The 20,512-nt window shown below is 41.4% G+C and overlaps 1 protein-coding gene across 3 annotated transcripts in view; it reads left to right on the top strand.

Moving 5' to 3' along the window:
* LOC106094612 (TSC22 domain family protein 1) overlaps positions 1-19,661 on the top strand; it is a 65,104-nt gene extending 45,443 nt beyond the window's left edge. The window contains exons 3-7 of one of the 3 annotated variants that reach the window (XM_059361093.1): positions 5,732-6,016; positions 13,212-13,356; positions 14,131-14,373; positions 14,539-14,760; positions 18,780-19,661. In XM_059361093.1, the coding sequence (XP_059217076.1) occupies positions 5,732-6,016; positions 13,212-13,356; positions 14,131-14,373; positions 14,539-14,760; positions 18,780-19,521 (1,637 nt within the window). In that variant the 3' untranslated portion in view covers positions 19,522-19,661. Of the gene's footprint in view, positions 1-5,731; positions 6,017-13,211; positions 13,357-13,722; positions 14,374-14,538; positions 14,761-18,779 lie in introns of all 3 variants that reach the window. The other 2 variants (XM_059361092.1, XM_059361091.1) reach the window with 2 other exon arrangements.
* Positions 19,662-20,512: the final 851 nt, after the last annotated feature.

The following is a 20,512-nucleotide window of genomic DNA, read 5'->3' as shown; positions in this document are numbered from 1 at the left end:
TAAAGCAAGAATTAATACCCACTTTCAGGACCAAATTTTGGGGGTCTACCGCTTTCCCAAAATACCCCACAATTAGCTATTTTTTTACTGACCATCACAATAAGGGGCTCAAATAAAGGTATTGGGAGTTGAATACGAATTTAATATCCAAATGTAGGACCATGTATTTAGGGCATCACCCCTTCACCAAAACACCCCCCACAGGGTAAAAATAAAGATCATGTGGGATTCAGATAAAGCCACTTATATTGATAATCTGTTTGTCAAGCGATATACTATTTTCTTAGCATGATATTTCACTAAAAGCTCTTTAATTGTCGAAAATAAATATTCCAAGGAAAATTTTGTTCCATATAAAGTAAAAGAAGGCGTAGCGGAGCGGGCCCGGTCCAGCTAGTATACATATAAACAAGGGCTCAGCAGAGAAATCGCTCGTTCGGTTTTTAAAACGAATACATAAATAAACCCGTTCATTGTACAAAATTTCTGCAAAGTCGAACATGATTTGAACCTCATAGGGGCTTAAGAAGTCAAATCTGAATATGGGTCTTTATATGTATGTGAAAATAAACTCGAGTTTAACTAGTTGCGACAAGCACCACCAAAGGCCCCCTTCATGTGACATTATGAACTAATTTTCTATAGGCAAAAACAACTTTCTAAAGATGATCACTCGTGGCCATATGGACAAAGATGGCCGTCCCAAATATGGTCAATAGGTAGGTCTTGGGTTGCTCTACCCATCATATAAGGTATAAGTCCGAATTGATCTCTTAATTAGGTCAAATATGGCCATTTATAAAAAAAATCGCTCCTGGATGGTCGAAAAATATTACACTTCGAAACCTGGTCAGCGAAAAGGCCTCGAAACGCTCTATCCAGTCATATCGAAAAAGATTTTCCAACGAGGTCGGACATTTATAGAAAAACAAGTAAAAACTCGCCAATTTGGGCCGGGCCGAATCTTGGGAACCTACCACCAGGGTAAAAATTGCAAATTTTGCCCATGAACATTCCACTAAGGAACAGGGGCAAACTTCTCACATATCAATGAGTGCAGTCCAATTTAAGTTTTAAGCTCAATAATAAGGGGCCTCCTTTTTATAGCCGAGTCCAAACGGAGGGGTAAACCACCGCTGAAATTTTTTCTGATGGTCTCGCCAGTATTCGAACCCAGGCGTTCAGCGTCATCGGCGGACATGCTAACCTCTGCGCTATGGTGGTAGGTACCCAAATTTGGTTGAAGGGCATAGTATTGCTCTACCTACCAAACCCCTGTCGAACCAGTAAAAATTAAAGCTTCTAGGAACCGAACAAGGATAATCAAGAGACCGGTTTATATGGGAGCTATAGGCTGATTTGGACCGTACTTGACACAGTTGTAACAGAACACCGCATGCAAAATTTCAGCCAAATCAGATAAAAATTGCAGCTTGTAAGGACTCAAGAGGTCAAATCGGCAGATCTGTTTATATGGCAGCAATACCAGGTTAAAGACCGATTTGGACTTTACTTAGTACAGTTGTTGGGGCTTCCAGGGACTCAAGAAGACAAATCGGGAAATCGGTTTATATGGGAGCTATATCCAAATCTGAACCGATATGGCCCAATGACCTACATCAATAGTAAGTATAAGTGCAAAATTTCATGTGGCTAGCTTTACGCGTTCAACCGCTATCGTGATTTCGACGGACGGGCGGACATGGCTAGATAGAGTCAGAATGTCGAGACGATTAAGAATATATATACTTTATGGGGTCTTAAATCGATATTTCGAGGTGTTACAAACGGAAGGACTAGATAAGTATACGCCCATCCTATGGTGGTATGTACAAAAACTGCTTCTGGAGTGAAATATGGCCATCATGCCCACTTAAAAACCATGGCCCTTACAAATTTGCTCAGTAGATAGGATAGGTTAGGTTGAAAAGAGAGTGCAGATATTAATTCGCCCCATGCCACTGTAGACATACTCCGAAGCCAGTAATCGGCTTTTTGTGCGCTCTAAAAACTAAAAAGTTACCTCGAAAAAGAAATTTAAGTTACGAATTCCTTGCTACTTACAAAATTCTTAATTGTTTTCCATACCACTCCCCTAAGTTGGTTCATGTCTGGTATCGTGTCCATACCTAAGTACCGGTATATGTTGGACAAGAAAGCCAGGCAATGACAAAGAAAATGCTCCAACGTCTCATCATCTTCCCCGCATGCCCTGCACATGCTATCACATGCCGCAACGATTTTACACAAGTGAGCTCGTAGTCCTATGTGTCCCGTTATGAAACCAATAGCTATACTGACCTCCTTCTTGCTTCCTTTTAGTAATAGCCTCGTCTTCTCACGATCTGGATCCCCCATAGGATTTTCGCCGCCCTACCGACCGTTTCGCTGTTCCACAATGTTGCATGCGCATTCGTCGCCCACTTCCTTAACTCGGTCTGCGTCGACCCGAAATGCTTCGGGTTTACCTAGTTTATTGACGGCAGTCCTCTGGCCTTCACCGCCAAATCGTCTGCCCTTTCATTTTCTCTTATTTATCCATCCATCCATCATCCAAACAATGCGGATTGTGCCATCCTTTGAGAAAGTGTATCCTTCTTAAACTGCAAGACTGTTCGTGACCTTAACGTCCTGTTTGTTATTGCCTTTATGGCCATTTTACTGTCGGTAACGATGTTCACACTCGACGTCCTCTCGTTAGTACCACACCATCTCACGCATTCCGTGATCGCCCGGATCTCTGCTTGCAGAACTGTATTATGGCCAGACAGTCTAAAACCGATCTCAGTCCCTGGGTTCTCAATGTAGACTCCCAGGGCCGCTCTTTACCCTAGCTTTGATCCATCCGGGTAACATGATGTTCCAGACGGCAATACTAAAAAGTATTCCGTTAGTCCAAGACTGTACCGCTGGCAGCAGTGCCTCGCACTCGACCGCAAGTATCATCTCAGATATCCGATCGGAAACCTCTTCCCTTCCTTCCAGGTTTCCAATCGGCGTCTCGATTATACCGCCATGGTATGAGCTGCCCCCATTCTCCCATCGCCTTAAGTCTCATAGCCGCAGTGGCTGTCTCACACTTAATCTGTATGTCAATGGGTCGGATATCCAGAATAGTCTCCAGTGCCCTAGTGGGCGTTGTCCTCATCGCACCGCCTATGCCAAGAAAACATTGTCTCTAAACTTGTTGTATGGTCCTTGTGTTGCACATTTTCTCCATAGCAGTCCAGCCAACCACTGAGGCGTAAGTAAGTATTGGTCTTTTAGGGCTTCTGTTGAGCCAGTGGACTATCCTCGCATTCAGGCCCCGTCTACATAGTGCCCAACATCTGTGATCCTTCTCAGTACGCTCCTGAATGTGACACTTCCAATTCAGTTTCCTGTCCAAGATCGCACCCAAGTATTTCACCTTGTTAGACATCGAAATCGTTCTATTGAGGATCGTGATGCGTTAAATTGCTCCACCTTCGTCTTCCTTGTGAACAGGCATATTTCTGTCTTCTCTGGGTTAACATTGAGACCCCGGGGCCCGAGACCCTTTCGGCCCTTGTGCAAAGCTGGTTCGGATCCTTACCCCTAAGAAGTATTATAACATCGTCTGCATAGCAGATGGTTTCAAATCCCTCCTCAGATAGCATCCGTAATAGGTCATTTATGGTGGTCACCCAAAGGAGTGGTGATAAAATGCCCCCCTGTGGCGTGCTCTGTGCCACTTTCTCCCTTATATTTATGTCATGGGACCCGCAATGTATCCACCTGTTCCTTAGCATATGGTTTATCTATTCTCTAAGGACCCGGTCCAACCGCTAATGGTCTAAGAATTGGATGAAGGTGTCGGTCCGCACATTATTAAACGCCCCCTCAATGTAAATGCAAACCGTCAATGTGTACGTCTTGGCATCGAAGGATTCTTCTATTCCATGATAACGATAATCCAGTCCAACTTGGCAATGGTTATCTTTCCCATACACCTCACTTGCATTGAATGTATAATGCTAAAAAAAACGTACCCTATATCGCTGTCCATTTTCTATAACTTCAAAAATTGCATATCTGTGCCTTAAAGTGGCACAGATCCTTAAGCCGTATGGCCTTCAGCAAAAACTATTTCTGTCTAAGAAATGAATTATATATATATATATTTTTTTTTTTCATAAAGCCCTTTAAAATTGTTTGAGGATATGTGGATATTGTTGTGGATAACTGGGGGTTTTTTGGGAACATAGGATTTGAAAGAAATTTGGTGGCAAGGGACGAAAAAATACTGGCAACCCTGCATCTGCAGTTGTTTCTCCTACTCGCACCACTAATACTCCCACATATGGCTTTTCATTCACACCTATAATGAATGCTTTAGAAAAAACCAACAACAATTTGCTGCGTTTATGCTTCGTCTTCTTATATTGTTTTTTTGGCTTTGCATTCACACCCATAACGAATGCTCTAGAAAAAAAAACAACAACAATTTGCTATGTTCAAGCTTCTTCTTGTCACTTCTCTGGAAAAAAATCTTTCGATTGATGGCAATTTCATTAAAATCCATTCCGTCGAATGACCGTAATATGTACCACAAAATTGCCTTTGTAAACCCCATGGCCATTTAATAATACATATATGTTTAGATGGATAAACAAACAACCCATAACAAATTTCATGCAAATCTATAAAAAACTATTCATAAAATACATAAAAATATGGCTTTGTTTGCATAAACTTACCTGCAAAATGTAGGGCTGCAAATTTGTTGATTGGTGATCCTAAGATAGAAAGGATTTTGTTCATAATATCCAAAAGTTGATTTCATTACCTTTTTTAATAGTTCATTAAAACACTTTTGTGCTAGTACTTGTAATCTCTATTTTTCTTTTTCTTTGGTGAGGAGCTTTATAATTTCTTCTTCATCTTGGACAAACAACAAAGCAAAACACTTAATCAATCTGCGAACATGACATTTTCAACTCACTCACTCTCTCTAGCACCCTCTATGCACAAAAAATACAACAACAACAATGGCTATGGATACACACACGGCGATGCACTAACACGAAAACCGCAGAGAAACACTTTATTTGTTTTTTTCTCGATTTCATTGCTTTTCGATTGTTACTTTGCAAATTTTAATACATTTTGAATAAGTTTTCGCATTAATCAAACAATAAATTAACCGAACTTCACTTTTCTTTTGATCTTTAACTTTTTTTGAATGGGTTTCACTGATCTTTATTACTTTTTAACTACACATTTCGCGAGGAGTTAATTATGCATGTGACCGATTGAAGTGTTAAAAAGAAACTGTGAAGAGGGCTGGCTGAGCAACAGGTGGTAAATGGAGTGGGAAGGAGAAAAAATAACGTTGCCACCTTGTTGTCAATGCCATTAAGGGAACCATACTAGTTGGTTGGCATATGAAAGCCACTGCGACCGATTGAAGTGTTAAAAAGAAACTGTGAAGAGGGCTGGCTGAGCAACAGGTGGTAAATGGAGTGGGAAGGAGAAAAAATAACGTTGCCACCTAGTTGTCAATGCCATTAAGGGAACCATACTAGTTGGTTGGCATATGATAAGACACTTTTTGACAATTTATTTGCATTTTTTCCAATAAAGTTGTGTTTTGGTTAATTAAGATAAGCAATTAGAGGTGATGTGTTAAAATTTATATTGTCATTTAGAGCAAGCATTGGATGTCCATCTAACATTTATTATTGATTAAAATTTGTATTTTTTTTTCTAGGCTACTATGCGGATCACTTATCCATAGGTTCCGAATTGCGAGGCAATGCTACGGTGCGTGTAAAAAACGACCTCAAAGGTTTCCATCTTAATAATTTCTCTTATGTGGGGCCGATCGTTATGGGTTTTGGCGGCTTCATCGTAGTCGCCTCTTGTGTAATGACCTTTGAGGCCCGCGATTCAGCGGCAAAGGTGGTGCCAGCACGATTTCGAGCCGGTGTTAATGGCAGTAAAATCACAGTACGTAGTAATCAAAGCAGTTCGGCATCACAGAGAAGAGCCATAGGTAAGTCAGTTGCAACAATGTGAAAAAAAAAAGTTTTTAAAAATTTTAATATAATGCTGATACCAATGAGATAATTGCAATGTTTATGTATGTGAGTTGTGGAGGCGCTTAAAATGTCCTTCAAAAATGGTATCGGTATTATGACTGAAAAACTACGTATCTAAAAAGCAAGGATTATGATGAATCCTAAGGCGAGTATTCACAAAAATGGGAATTTTTGCAACAGAGATAACGTATGTCTATGCAGTTCGTTTCTTCAGTAAAAATTTTTTAGTAATTGAAAGCTTAAGTTAAAAAAAAAAAGTAAAAAGGCTTTAAGTTCGGCCGGGCAGAACTTTGGATACCCACCACCTCGGGTATATATGGAAGCCCCCTTTTGGCACAATCCGGTGAAAATTTTATTAACTTATGCACTCAAATTCGACACGGATATTGAGTGGGCTAATAAATATAAGTCACTGTTGAATTTTGTATTTCAAATTTCAACAAAATCGGGAAATAAATAAAGCCTTTATGAGCTTCAGACCCTTAATCGGCACATCTTATATATTGGGTTGCTCAAAAAATAATTGCGGATTTTTCATATAGTCGGCGTTGACAAATTTTTTCACAGCTTGTGACTCTGTAATTGCATTCTTTCTTCTGTCAGTTATCAGCTGTTACTTTTAGCTTGCTTTAGAAAAAAAGTGTAAAAAAAGTTTTATTAAAAATGCATTTACTTTCTTTTAAAAAATCCGCAATTACTGTTTGGGCAACCAATATATAAAATTCAATTTGTGTTTGTTTGTTTGTCGGTTTGTTTGTTCCGTATAGACTCAAAAACGGCTGAACCGATTACCTTGAAATTTTCACAGATTGTGTAGGTTGGTCTGGAAGTAAACATAAATTTTTTGATATCGGGTGGGGGGCGGACCCTCCCCCTCACCCCAAAAGTACTACCCAAAAATAAAAGTGGACCCATCGTGACAATATGGGATTAAAATGAAAGGTATTCAAGAGTAGAGTACGAATTTCATAATTAAAGTTGGGTCCAAGTACCTAGGGGGCCGCACTAGCCCCAAAACCCCTTTAAATAGGTTTATTTGCCGACCATGACAATATGGGACTCAAATAAAAGGTATTAGGGAGTAGTTTACAAATATGGTCAGAAAGTAGAGTCTTTATAATTTATTGATAACCGTTACCCCAAAAACACCACCAAAAATCACAAGTGGACCGATCAGGACAATATGGGAATTAAATGACAAGTATGCAGGAGTAGATAACGAATCTGGCATACAAATTCATGTCGAAGTATGGGGGGTAACCCAACGCCCACAAAAACGCCCAAAATGGGCACATTAGCCAATCACGATATATGGGACTCGGTTTATTTGTTTCGTATAGACTGAAAAACGGTAGAACCGATTTTCTCGAAATTTTCGCATATTGTGTAGGTTGGTCCGGAAGGAAACATGAGCTATATAATTTTTCAGTATCGGAAGGGGGACGGACCCTCCCCCTTATGCCAAAAACACAACCCAAAATCAAAAGTGGGCCGATCGGGACAATATTGCCTATATGAATGAAAGGTATTGGAGAGTAGTATACGAATATGGTATTAAAATTTGGGTCCAAGTAACCTGCGGGATCACCCCCCCAACCCCAAAAACTTCATGTCATGAAGTTCATGTCAATATGGGACTCAAGTGAAAAGTATTAGGCAGTAGATTAGGTGGCGCTTTTCCTCCTAAAGATACGTCAAATGGGTTATTTAACTCATAACGACAATATGGGACTCAAATGAAAGATATTTAAGAGCAAAAAACGAATTTCATATCCAATTTTGGAGCCAGGTGTTTTGGGGTACGCCCCAAAGCTTTTATGGTCCTCAGACCCTTTATCGGCAGATCGGTCTATATGGCGGATAGACGAACAGACACGCGGACATCGTTAAATCGTCTTAGAATTTTACCACGATCCGAAATATATATACCTTGTAGGGTCGGAAATTGATATTTCGATGTGTTGCAAACGGAATGACTAAATGAATATCCTATGGTGTTGGGTATAACAAGTTAAGCCCTGCAAAGTTTGGGCGCCACGTATGTTTGGAACCTACCAACATGGATAATGCTAAAAACTGTCCTAAATTAACTTAGTTAAAGGTCATATGTGTACTTAAAAAATTGCCAAATCTGGCAAAAATTTAAGCTTCTAGGGGCCGTAGAAGATTAATCGATAAATCGGTTTATGTGATAGCTATACATGCGGTTATATCCGATTAGGTTTGAACTTGGCACTTGGAAAGTCTAAACAGAACACTACTTACCAAATTTTAGCCAAATCGGATTACAAATGCGGCTTTTAGGATTTCAAGATGTCAAATCGTAAATCTATATAAAGAATTTTATCAACAAGAGGTGTTACCTAGGAAGAACCCATATTCGAAAGCTGTCACTTATGTAGAACTACGTCGCTATTTAGAAGTAAGGAGGCATTAAGTTTGGCCGGGCCGAACTTAGAATACCCTCCACCTCGAAATCTCCTAAAAATTAAGCATTTATGAACCTACAGCAGCTGTAGGGCAATATGGTTCGATGTAGGCCACACACAGTATGGACGTGGGGGGTCTACCGCAGCTCACTCTTCCAAAAATCGGGTAATAAATAAGACATTCATGGGTGAAAGATCGTAGATGGGGAGATCGTTATATATGGCAGTTATATCCGTATACCTAAGATAAACCTTGAAGTCGAGGGGGAGGCACTGCTTCCATCGGCACAGCCTTGGATTGTCGGAACCCTAGTATTGTCATGTAGAAGTTTATGTTACACGGATGGATCAAATTAAGGGTCAAGATTGGCCAGAGAGTCTTCATTTATAACGAATGGACTAAGATCTGTTTTAGGCTGCCTGCCATAATACGGTCCTGCAGAGATCTGGGCGATCATGGAATTCGGGAGGATGTCGAGTGTGAACATCTTTACCGACAACAAAATTGCCATAAGGGCAATAACAACCAGGACGGTAAGGTCACGAACGGTCTTGCAGTGTAAGAAGGAGATAAACGCCTTCTCTGAGGATAGCAAAATCCGCATCGTTTGGGTGCCGGGCCATAACGGAGTAAGGGGAAATGAATGGGCAGACGATTTGGCGGTGAAGGCCAGAGGACTGACGTCAATAAACTTGGTTAACCCGAAGCCTTTCGGGTCGACGCAACCGGAGTTAAGGGAGTGGGCGACGAATGCGCATGCAACATTGTGGAACAGCGAAATGGTCGGTAGGATGGCTAAAATCCTATGGGGGATCCAGATCGTGAGAAGACGAGGCTATTACTGAGACGATGAGACGTTGGAGCATTTCCTTTGTCATTGCCCGGCTTTCGCGTCTAACAGATACCGGCACTTAGGTGGTGACGCAATACCAGACATGAACCAACATAGGGGAGTGGTATTGAAAACAATTAAGGATTTTGTAAGTAGCACGAAATTCCTAACAAGCCGATTACTGGTATGAGAGAACGTAAGGAGAGAACGTTGATTGTGAACATCTCTACGGACAGCAACCCGTCCATAGGGGCAGACAGAACCAGGACCGTAAAGTCTCTAATAGTCTTGGTGTGTAAGAAGGAGATTAAAGCCTTCTCTGAGAATGCCACGATCCGTATCGATTGGGTGCCGTGCCTTAGCGGCGTAAAGGGGAATGAAAGAGCAGACAATGTGCCAGTGGAGGCCAAAGGACTGCCGCCAATAATTCGGGTCTACACAGTCCGAGTAAAAGGCGTGAGCATGTAACACTGTGGAACACCGAAACGGTCGTTAGGACGACGAAATTTCTATGGGGTGATCCGTATCGTGTGCAGAATAGGCTATTACTGAAAAAAAGTAAGAAGGAGGTCGGTATAGCTTTCGGTATCATACAGGACACATAGGACTACGAGCTCACCTATGCAAAATCGGCACGGCAGGTGATAGCATGTGGGGAAGATGATGAGACGTTGGAGCATTTTAGCGCAAAACTAGCCGATTACTGGCTTAGTTATATGTCCAGAGTTGCATGCGGCAGATAAATATCCACACTCTTTTTTTCAACCTAACCTAACCTGTGGGTGAGCGCCTATAAATGGGCAGATCGGTATATATGGCAGCTATATCCAAATATGGTCCGATCTGAACCATGCTCCGCAGGGACGACCAAGCGTTTAGGAAAACGCACGAGAGTTCCAAGATAACGCACTTTGCGAAATCAGCTAATAAATGCGGTTCCTGTGGGTCTTAGACCTTAAATCGGGAGATCGGTCTATATGGGGTTTATATCAAGACATTGTCCGTTTTGGGCCGTAACTTGTTCAGATGTTGAGGGTTCCAAGATAACGCACCGCATGCAAAATGCGGCTTCTATGGGTTTTAGGTCCTAAATTGATAGATCGGTCCATTGCAAATTTTGCCCATGAACATTCCACTAAGGAACAGGAGCAAACTTCTCACATATCAATGAGTGCTGTCCGATTCTAGTTTAAGCTCAATGATAAGGAGGCCTTTCTATAGCCGAGTCCGAACGGCGTAACGCAGTGCGACTTCATAAATTTAGCCAGCATTAGGAGGGGACAACCACCGCTGAAAATTTTTTCGGATAGTCTCGCCAGGATTTGAACCCAGGCGTTCAGCGTCATAGGCGGACATGCTAACCTCTGCGCTACGATGGCCTATACAGGGGGGCTATAACAAGATATTCTTTGATCTGAACCATATCCGATACGTATGTCGAGAGTTCCAAAATAACGCACAGTGTTAAATTTCAGTGAAATCAGGCCATAAATGCTGATCTCAGACTTTAAATCGGGAGATCGGTCTATATGGAGGCTATATCAAAACATTGTCTGAATTGGGCCATATCTGATACGGATGACGAGAGTTCCAAGAAAACGCACTGTGCCAAATTTCAGCGAAATAAACTAAAAAATGGGCGTTAGGTCCTAAATTGGTAGATAGGTCTATATGGAGGCTATATGAAAACATTGTCAAGTTCGAGCCATATCTGATACGAATGTCGAGAGTTCCAAAACAACGCACTGTTTCAGTGAAATCGGGTAATAAATGCGGTATTTATGGACCTTAGATCTTAAATCGGTAGATCGGTCTATACGGGGGGCTATATCAAGACAAAGTCCGTTTTAGCCCATCTAAATCAGGTCATTCTTCTTTTCTGCGGGGGATGGCACATGGCGCCATACTATATACGTCCTTATACCGGAGTCCTTCCTTGTTGATGATCTTGCAAGTCGTTTTACCGAAAGGGAATCTCTGGGTTGGGGTATCCCGCCCTTTCCTTTATACATGGATGGGTCTAAATTGGATGGGGTCACTGAAGCACGAGTCTTCATTGACTTCTTTGGAATCGGGAAATCTTAAAGACTTCTGGATGAGTACAGCGTCTTTCAGGAGGAAGTCTTCGCGATCCTGAAGGCACTGGAGGCGATTTTGATGCGGGAGCTGCGGCTCAATCAGACTGTAACGATATACATGGACAGGCAGGCGGTGGTGTAGGCTCTGGCGTCGGACCGTGTAATGTCGAAACTGGTTGGAAGATGCAAAGAGCTTGTTCGAACCATGGGAAAATCTGTCAGGATCTGCTGGATCCCAGGCCATCAATGTGGGGCGGGTAACGTAGCGGCAGACGAGCTGGCCACGATTGGTTCGCTGATTGCCGCATATCGTGCTATGGAATCAGTGATACCTTCACTGTGCAAGATTCTCGGCAGCGTGGACGCCTTCTACGATGACTGGGCGAATAATGTGTGGGCTAGTGCTGTAGGTTATAAGATGTCAAAAGCCCTGTGGCCGAGTATTTTGCGAAACAGGACGTCGCTCATCGTGGGGCTGAGACTAAGGACTTCTAATAGGAGTCCTGACTGCTCATTGAAACATCAGGAATTTGACGTCGCGCTGGGTGCTGGTAGAGGCACACGACTTCTGCAGGATATGCGACTACGAGTAGGAAGCGGTCTAGCACCTATTGTGTCTCTGCCCCCCAATTGCGGGGAATAAACACAGGATAATGGGTGCACACCTTTTTCGAGCCTAGATTCTCTACAGACTCCTGGCCCTCTTCTTATTCTTGAGCTCTGTAGTAGCCTGAACTGACCGATTGGATTATACTCTCGACGGTGAGTTTTTGTTCTTGTTTATTAGTATTAGCCTACCTATGGTAAAAAAAGAAACTGTGCCAAGTTTCAGTTCAATATCTTAATTTTTACGAACGATAGCGTGATTACCGCAGACCTTTGAAAAACTTTCCACGCTAATGGCTGCCATATAGACGAACCGCCCGATCTCTCCATATAGGGTATTAAGGCCATAAAAGATCGTTTTATTATCCGATTTCAATGAAATTCGGCACGGTGAGTTCTGGAAGACCTTACCCATTCCTGTCAAATGTTGTCCAGATGGTACCATATTTCGATATAACTGCCTTATAGACCGATCTCCCGATATAGAGTATTGAGCCCATGAAATAAGCACTTTTTTTCGATTTCGATGAAATTTAGCAGTGAGTTTTCGTAGACCCCTACCCATTCCAGTGAGATGTGATCCAGATCGGACCATATTTGGATAAAGCTGCCATATGGGCCGACGTTCCCATACAATTTCAAAACTACCGACGATACATTGCCTCAAATTTTTAAAAAAAAATGAGCTTTGTTTTAAAAAGATAATCAAGTCAGTTGGCCCATAGATGACTGTTTGACAAGCAATTCAAAATTTGACATACTCGAAGTGACCAACTCTCAAGCCCAATGGATAAGCCTTTGGACCCATAAGGGTTTGAATGTTTATTGGAAAACAACTTATCATTGGCTTTGAAGAGTTTCGTTTATATATTCTCTATCCGCTCAAAAACTCTACAATAATTTCCAAGATTTTTCGATGCGTGCGACACCTCTCTGGAGAGAAGTTTTACATGACATAGTACCTCACAAATGCTACCAGCATTAGGAGGGGAAAACTACAGCTGAAAATTTTTTCTGATGGCTTCGCCAGGATTCGAACCCAGGCGTTCAGCATCATAGGCGGACATGCTAACCTCTGCGCTTCGGTGATGGGTATAATAAAATGAAAACTTAGGACTATGGTAATTCGTCAAATTTCAAAGTTGATTTACATCCTTAATTCTATTATGTCGAAATCTCCATACATTTCTATTTTCCGTGCAGGCTTACAATACCAAAGCTCTCGATGGGATCAACAATTTGGAGTTTTTCGATCCTCACCTGCCACTGAACAGCCGCAAACAACACCAGCGCCATTTGATCGGGAGGCTCTAACAGCGGAACTAATCAAATTTTCCAAAACTCTCAGGTATGTAAGCATCAATAACAACAATTGGCTATATATCACATGCTTGTTATGATTTTGTTGCTTAAACTTTTGTAAAAACTAAAAAAAAAACAAAAAATTTCAAACCCGCTTTGTTTTAAACCAAACATAAACTTTTAAAAATTGTGAATTCAATGTAAATATTAAAAAAAAAAACTTTATTTAAAAAAATATCTGGATATTACTCCTAAGACTATACAAACAACAACTAGTGAATCAAAAATATGAAACTTCCCTCATCTCTCTTCAAACTATCTAACCAATCATCTATTTTGTTTGCTAAATTATGACATATGAACCAAAATCAATCAATCAATCAAACAATCAATCAATTGCGCTACAACTTAGTGCATCTGCTCGCTTCTCACCAAAACTGAGACGTCTCACCTACACTGGTTCTGTGCCAAACCTCTCCACTCATCATGCCTCACAACCCCTCGCCTATTCCACTAATATATCACATTTACTTTCGCCGAATCACAAACCCCTGCTGTGGCTGGAACACAAACGGCATCGAACGCATCGCCATCACCACCACCACCATCATCACAACCATCATCATCACCACCATAACCAACGACCGGCAAATGCCAACAACAACATTTCCAATACCACCACTCCCACCAAAACCTCTGCTTCCGCCACCGCCATCAACAACAACAATTTCACCTGCACGACATCGTCCTCGACGCCCCTCAATAGTGGGCGTCAGATCAAAAATCGTGGAACACGTATTAGTAATAGTTTAATTCAAAGAGCCACGCGGGAAAGTACATCCTCAATGCAGTGTGCCCTGCTCCAGCCGCCCAATAACAAATTGCACTGGCATCATGCGGCCTCCTTCGATGAGACTTGCCGGGCAGCCAATGACAAGCAGAGGGAACGTGTGGCAGAACGTACCAAGCGTTCGGATACAGCAAAGCGTCATGTGCTGGCGCGTCAGAAGCCCATTGAGCATGAGGAGGATAAGCCCTCTACCAGCCCACTGGGTAATCGCAGGTAATCAAGGCAAACAAAACTTCCTGTAACACACGCAATATTATTGTTTATATATAAGTGTGTGTGTGTGTGTGTGTTTGTGTATATGTATCTTTATACTATATAGTTTCTAAAGTGTATGTGTTTCTTTGCTTCTGCTTCTGTTCCATTTACTTTAACTTGCAGATGTTCCACTATGTCTGATTCATCATACAGTGGCCGCTGGACGGTCCGTTGTGCTTCGATAGCCAGCCGAACATCCATAGTGAGTCGAGCTTCCAGTATAGATTCTAGACGTATACAAGTAGATTTACATAGTCCCGAAGTAATACCAAAATCCATTTTGCGCTCACCAAAGCGCTACAGCTCAGGGCCATCAACAACGCCATCAGTGGAAAAAGAATTTCGGTAAGTGAAAAAAAATGAAAAAGTCGATAAGTTCAGCCCGACCGAACTTTGGATACCCACCGCCTCGGGTATATATGTAAACCACCTTTCGTCAAAACCCGGTGAAAAATGCATACCCAATGCCCCATGGCAGCACCGAAATATGTTCCCATTTGGACCAAATACTAATAAGTAAAAGTCATTGTTCAATTGTGTATAACAAAATATTGATCTTTTCAGTAGCTATATCTAAAAATAAACAAATCTGAACCATATACGACACGGACGTCGAAAAGCCTAACATTGACTGTGTCAAATTTCAGTGAAATCGGATTATAAGTGCGCATTTTATGGGGCCCACTATAAATCGAGATATCGGTGTATATATCCAAATGTGGGCCGATTTGTATCTCCTTTACTATGCGTCCTAGATGGAAATGGGCCTTAATTCGTGACTCCACAAAAAATTCAAAATTTCATTAAAACCGATTTAAAATCTAAATTTCACTTGCAAAACTTAAAATGGCTGTATCTCCTTAACTATGCGTCCTAGATGGAAATGGGAATCTATGCGCCCTAGAGGGAATGACTCCACCAAAAAATTCAAAATTTCATAAAAACCCGCTGAAAATCGAAATTTCACTTGGAAAATGGTTGTACTCCTTAACTATGCGTCCTAGAGGGAAATGGGCCTTAATTCGTGACTCCACCAAAAAACTCAAAAGTCCATTGAAAGTCCATTAAAAATAAACTTCAAATGGAAACTTAAAATGGCCGTATCTCTTTACTATGCGTCCTAGAGGGAAATGGGCCTTAATTCGTGACTCCATCAAAAATTTCAAAAACTCAATGAAAATCCATTAAAAATCTAAATTTCATATAGAAAACTTAAAATGACTGTAACTCCTTAACTATGCGTCCTAGAGTGAAATGGGCCTTAATTCGTGACTTCATCAAAACATTCAAAATTTCATTAAAACCCAACAAAACTCACTGTCCCAAATTTCGTCAACATCGGACAATAAATGCGTCTTTTATGGGACCAAAACCTTAAATCGAGAGATCGGTCTATATGGCACTTATATTAAAATCTGAACCGATCTAGGCTATATTGCAGAAATATGTTGAGGGGCTTAACTTAACTCGCTGTCCCAAATTTCGACGTCATCGGACAATAAATGCGCCTTTTATTGGCCCAAATCCTTAAATCGAGAGATCGGTTTATATGGCAGCTATATTCAAATCTGGACCGATCTGGGCCAAATTGAAGAAGTACATTGAAGGGCCTAACACAACTCACTGCCCCAAATTTTAGCAAAATCGGACAATAAATGCGCCTTTTATGGGCCCAAAACCTTAAATCGAGAGATCGGTCTATATGGCAGCTCTATTAAAATCTAAACCGAACTAAACCAAATTGAAGAAGGATGTCGAAGGCCCTAACACAACTCACTGTCCCAAATTTCGTCAACATCGGACAATAAATGCGTCTTTTATGGGACCAAAACCTTAAATCGAGAGATCGGTCTATATGGCACTTATATTCAAATCTGAACCGATCTAGGCTATATTGCAGAAATATGTTGAGGGGCTTAACTTAACTCGCTGTCCCAAATTTTGACGTCAAAGGACAATAAATGCGCCTTTTATGGGCCCAAAACCTCACGTCATGAGATTGGTCTATATGACAGCTATATCAAAATTTGGACCGATCTGTGCCATATTGCAGAAATATGTCGTTGGGCTTAACTTAACTCGCTGACCCAAATTTTGACGTCATCGGACAATAAATGCGCCTTTTATGGGCCCAAAGCCTTAAATCGAGAGATCGGTTTTTATGGCAGCTATATCCAAATCTGGACCGACATGGGCCAAATTGAAGAAAAATGTCGAAGGACCTAACAAAACTCACTCACCGATCACTCGGCGAAATCGAGAGATCGGTTTACATGACAGCTATATCCAAATCTGGACCGACCTGAGCCAAATTGAAGAAGTATATCGAAGGGCCTAACACAACTCACTGTCCCAAATTTTGGCAAAATCGGAAAAAACATGCGCCTTCTATAGGCGCAAAACCTTAAATCGTGAGATCAGTCTATTTGGCCGTAGGATATTCCCCCAAGTTATTTGACCCCGAATTTGAGTAAAGCGGTCGTCTTATTTCCTTAAAATTACCTTAATTAAAATACCATATTTTTATTCCACTCACAAATATCCTTCACTTGATTCCCATATTGTCAAAATCCCCCACTTCTCTGTTTGGAGAGATTTCAGGTAGGGAGTCACCACAAGTTATTTGGACGGGGCGTTTTCCTTGGATCTTGGACCTTTATTTTATTACCAGACTCTTATTCTACTCACAAACACCCTTCACTTGTGTCCCATATTGTCATAATCGGCCCGAAAATTCGTTTGGAGAATTTTAGCGTAGGGTGTTTCCCCAGTTATTTGATCCCGATTCGGGATAAGGCGGACTCCTTGGTTGTCAGATCTTAATTTTAATATCAGATTCTTGTTCTACTCCCATTTATCATTCATTTTAGTTCCACATTGTCGCAATCGGTCCACAAATTCGTTTGGAGAGTTTTTGGGTGGAAAGTTTCACCCATTTATATGACCTCGAATTTAAACGGGACGGACTTCTTGGTTATTGGACCTTAATTCTAATACCATAACCTATTTCTAGTACCAAATATCTTGTATTCGAGTCTCATATTATTATAATCGGATCACATATTATTTGGAGAGTTTTATGGTAAGGGGTTTTCCCCGGTTATGTGAACCCAAATTTAGATGGGACGGACACCTCGACACTTGGACATTCATTTAAGTATCAGATTCTTTTTCTACTCTTGAATATCTTTCGATTAAGTCCCATAATGTCATAATCGCCCACAGCCCAGTTTGGAGAGTTTTGGGGTGGGAAATCTCCCAAGTTAATAGGGCAAGAATTTGGATGGAGTTGATCCCTTGGATCTTAGACCTTAAAAGACCGTGGGGCATTTTATCGTTACCCCTATGGGTGACCACCAATCCCATGGCAGCCAGTAGTATGTACCGGATGGACCCGATGAATCCCTTCATGCAGAAGGACCGAAAGGGTCTTGGAGATGGCACACCACTGGGCTAGACCTGGTTAACCCAGAGAAGACTGAAATCTGCCTTTTCACGAGGAAGACGTAGGTGAGCCAATTTCATGCACCACGTTTCTTCAATAGAACAATTTCGATATCTGACAAGGTCAAAAAGGTGCGATCTTGGACAGGAAACTGCATTAGAAGTGCCATATTCAGGAGCGTACCGAGATGGCCGCGTATGTAGATGGGCCGTTGGCTCGAAATGGGACCTGAAACCGAGTATAGTCCACCGGCTCTACAGGAGCGTAATTCGACCGATACTAACTTATGCCTCAATAGGCGGACCGCGAAGAAGAAAAAGTGCAACGTAAGGATAATATCCCAAAATATCACACATTGTAGTAATCGGTCCACATACCCGTTTGCAGTTTTTGGGGTAGGACGTTCCCCCCCTTTAATTTGACCACGAATTTGGATATGACGGACACCTTGTATATTGGAGCTCAATTTTAATATGAGATTCTTTTTCTACTTCCAAATATCTTTAATTTTTTTCCACATTGTCATAATAGGTCCACAAATTCGTTTGGAGAGATTTAAAGTAGGGTATTCCCCCAGTTGCTTGCCTCCAAAAATGGATGGATCGGACTCCTTGCAATTAAACCATAATTTTTATATCAGATTATTTATCTGTTTTCAAATAACTTTCATTTGAGTCCCACGTATCCTCAATTGCTTAGCCCTTGAATTTGGGTGGACTGGAAGCCATGATACTTGAATCATAATTTTAATCTAAGATGATTTTTTAGTTGAGTCCAATATTGTCCTAATCGATAGATATATCCAATTGGAGGGTTTTTGAGGTAGGCCCTTCCCCCCTTCCAAATCCAATTTCACCAAAATTTGATTTGCATGCTAAATATTCTGTTTCTCTTTGCTTTTGTTTCTTTTTTCCCCCAGAAGTCAACTTTCTGTGTGCTCCGAACCTCCTGCCCCCATACGTCAACTATCGGGTCAGTCCAGTTTGGAGCCATGTTTACCCGAAGAGGGTATCGAACATTTCGATGAAAGCCTGCAAATGACACAAACCGAATCTATTACCTCCTTAACGGCAACACCGACGACCATTAATCCGGTCGATCCACCCCCACCTATAACAGCCTTTGGCATGAAATCACCCAGCCGGCCTGGAATTCTAAAAAAGCCCCGACCCGACTCTTTACCCCTAATGGGCAATGCGGCTCTGCTGGAACTTACCAAGCCGCCTGCCCATCATGAACGCCTCAAGAACCTCCAGCGCAGCCTATCCTCACGTACACATGATCGCCCGCGGGCACAAAAACCCCGAGATCATGATGATTCGATATTCTATATACGTTCGGATCATCACAACAATGATTTTTTCGATTCCGAAAAAGTCATCAATGAGCGTCGTTCAACATTGCTGAAGGCGGATAGTGAGACCGCCCTGGCTGAGCGTAAGCACAGTTCACTCTCAATACCCGAAAGAATTCTGGAGCAAAGCAATTCCCTGACAGCGGAGTCAGCAGAGGACGAGGAAGAGGGGAAGCAGGAGGGTGAGGATGAGGATGAGGCGAAAACCCCGGATGACACTGTGCTACAAATTGAGGAGGAAACAAATGAAGCCATGGAAACGGAAGCCGAACACCATCCCTGCGACGGTGCAATGGAAAATGTGTAAACTCATAGCTTGCAATGGTCGATAGGCACAAAATGCAATAAAGGAGATTTCTTTCGAAAAGAAACAATCGAATTACTTTACAACTTAAAGTTGTGTAGACAACCTAAGTGACATACAATTTTCATTTCAAAACCCATCACCACAACCGCTACTAGCAACACCACGACCTCCATTACAGCCACACCTAAATTCACTCATCAACTTTCGAGTGAACTACCCACCCACCAAGGGGGTTATAGTTAAGAATTCCTGTTTAGAGAAATCGTTGAATCAATGAAAAATGTTATTTTAGGTAAGTGTTCTAAGTGTATTTAAAGAAACTACAATAGATTTAAAGATGTATTACTCCTAGGCACACAAACTAAGCCACACCTACACTGTTACAAACACACACACACACACACACTTACTCTTACGCACACACTAAACAGATAAGATTTATTATGGATTCAAACAGTTTCTGTTGCCAAAAATTATCACAAAAAAAACACTAAAAAAATTTTAACATATTTTTCAAAGTTGCAATACTTCATACAAACTCACAAACCTAACTATTTTTAATTTAATTGAAACATTTAAAAAAAAATTTAAATTCAGCCACCGACATTAAAAAAAAGAGTCTTTCATGCTTTTTCAATATCAGTGTGGTAATGAAAGGCTTACAGAACTTTAGCAGGAACTATGCAGGGAAGAGATTTTATTCATACCTAGCCAGCCCGGTGCGTAGGTGGAACCAAGCAGGGAAAAGATTTTATTCTTACCTAAAAAGCCCGGTGCGCTTTGCTTAACTCTTGAATTTCTTTTTGAAATTTGGAGTGCTACTTAGTCTCCAATCATCTGGATATGGGGTATGTTTTTATTTGTCCTTAATATCGATATCAGATTCATTATCTACTCTTATAGACCTATAATTTGTTCCGGTCGCCTTACATGACCATTTGACACTTGGCCTTTATTTGCTATGTTCGGTTGGGCTGAATCCAAGATACAC

The sequence above is a fragment of the Stomoxys calcitrans genome, chromosome 1, assembly GCF_963082655.1.
Source record: "Stomoxys calcitrans chromosome 1, idStoCalc2.1, whole genome shotgun sequence".
Classification (NCBI taxonomy): Eukaryota; Metazoa; Arthropoda; class Insecta; order Diptera; family Muscidae; genus Stomoxys; species Stomoxys calcitrans.
Note: the sequence above shows the minus strand (reverse complement) of the source record. Positions and strands in the feature narration are given on the sequence as shown.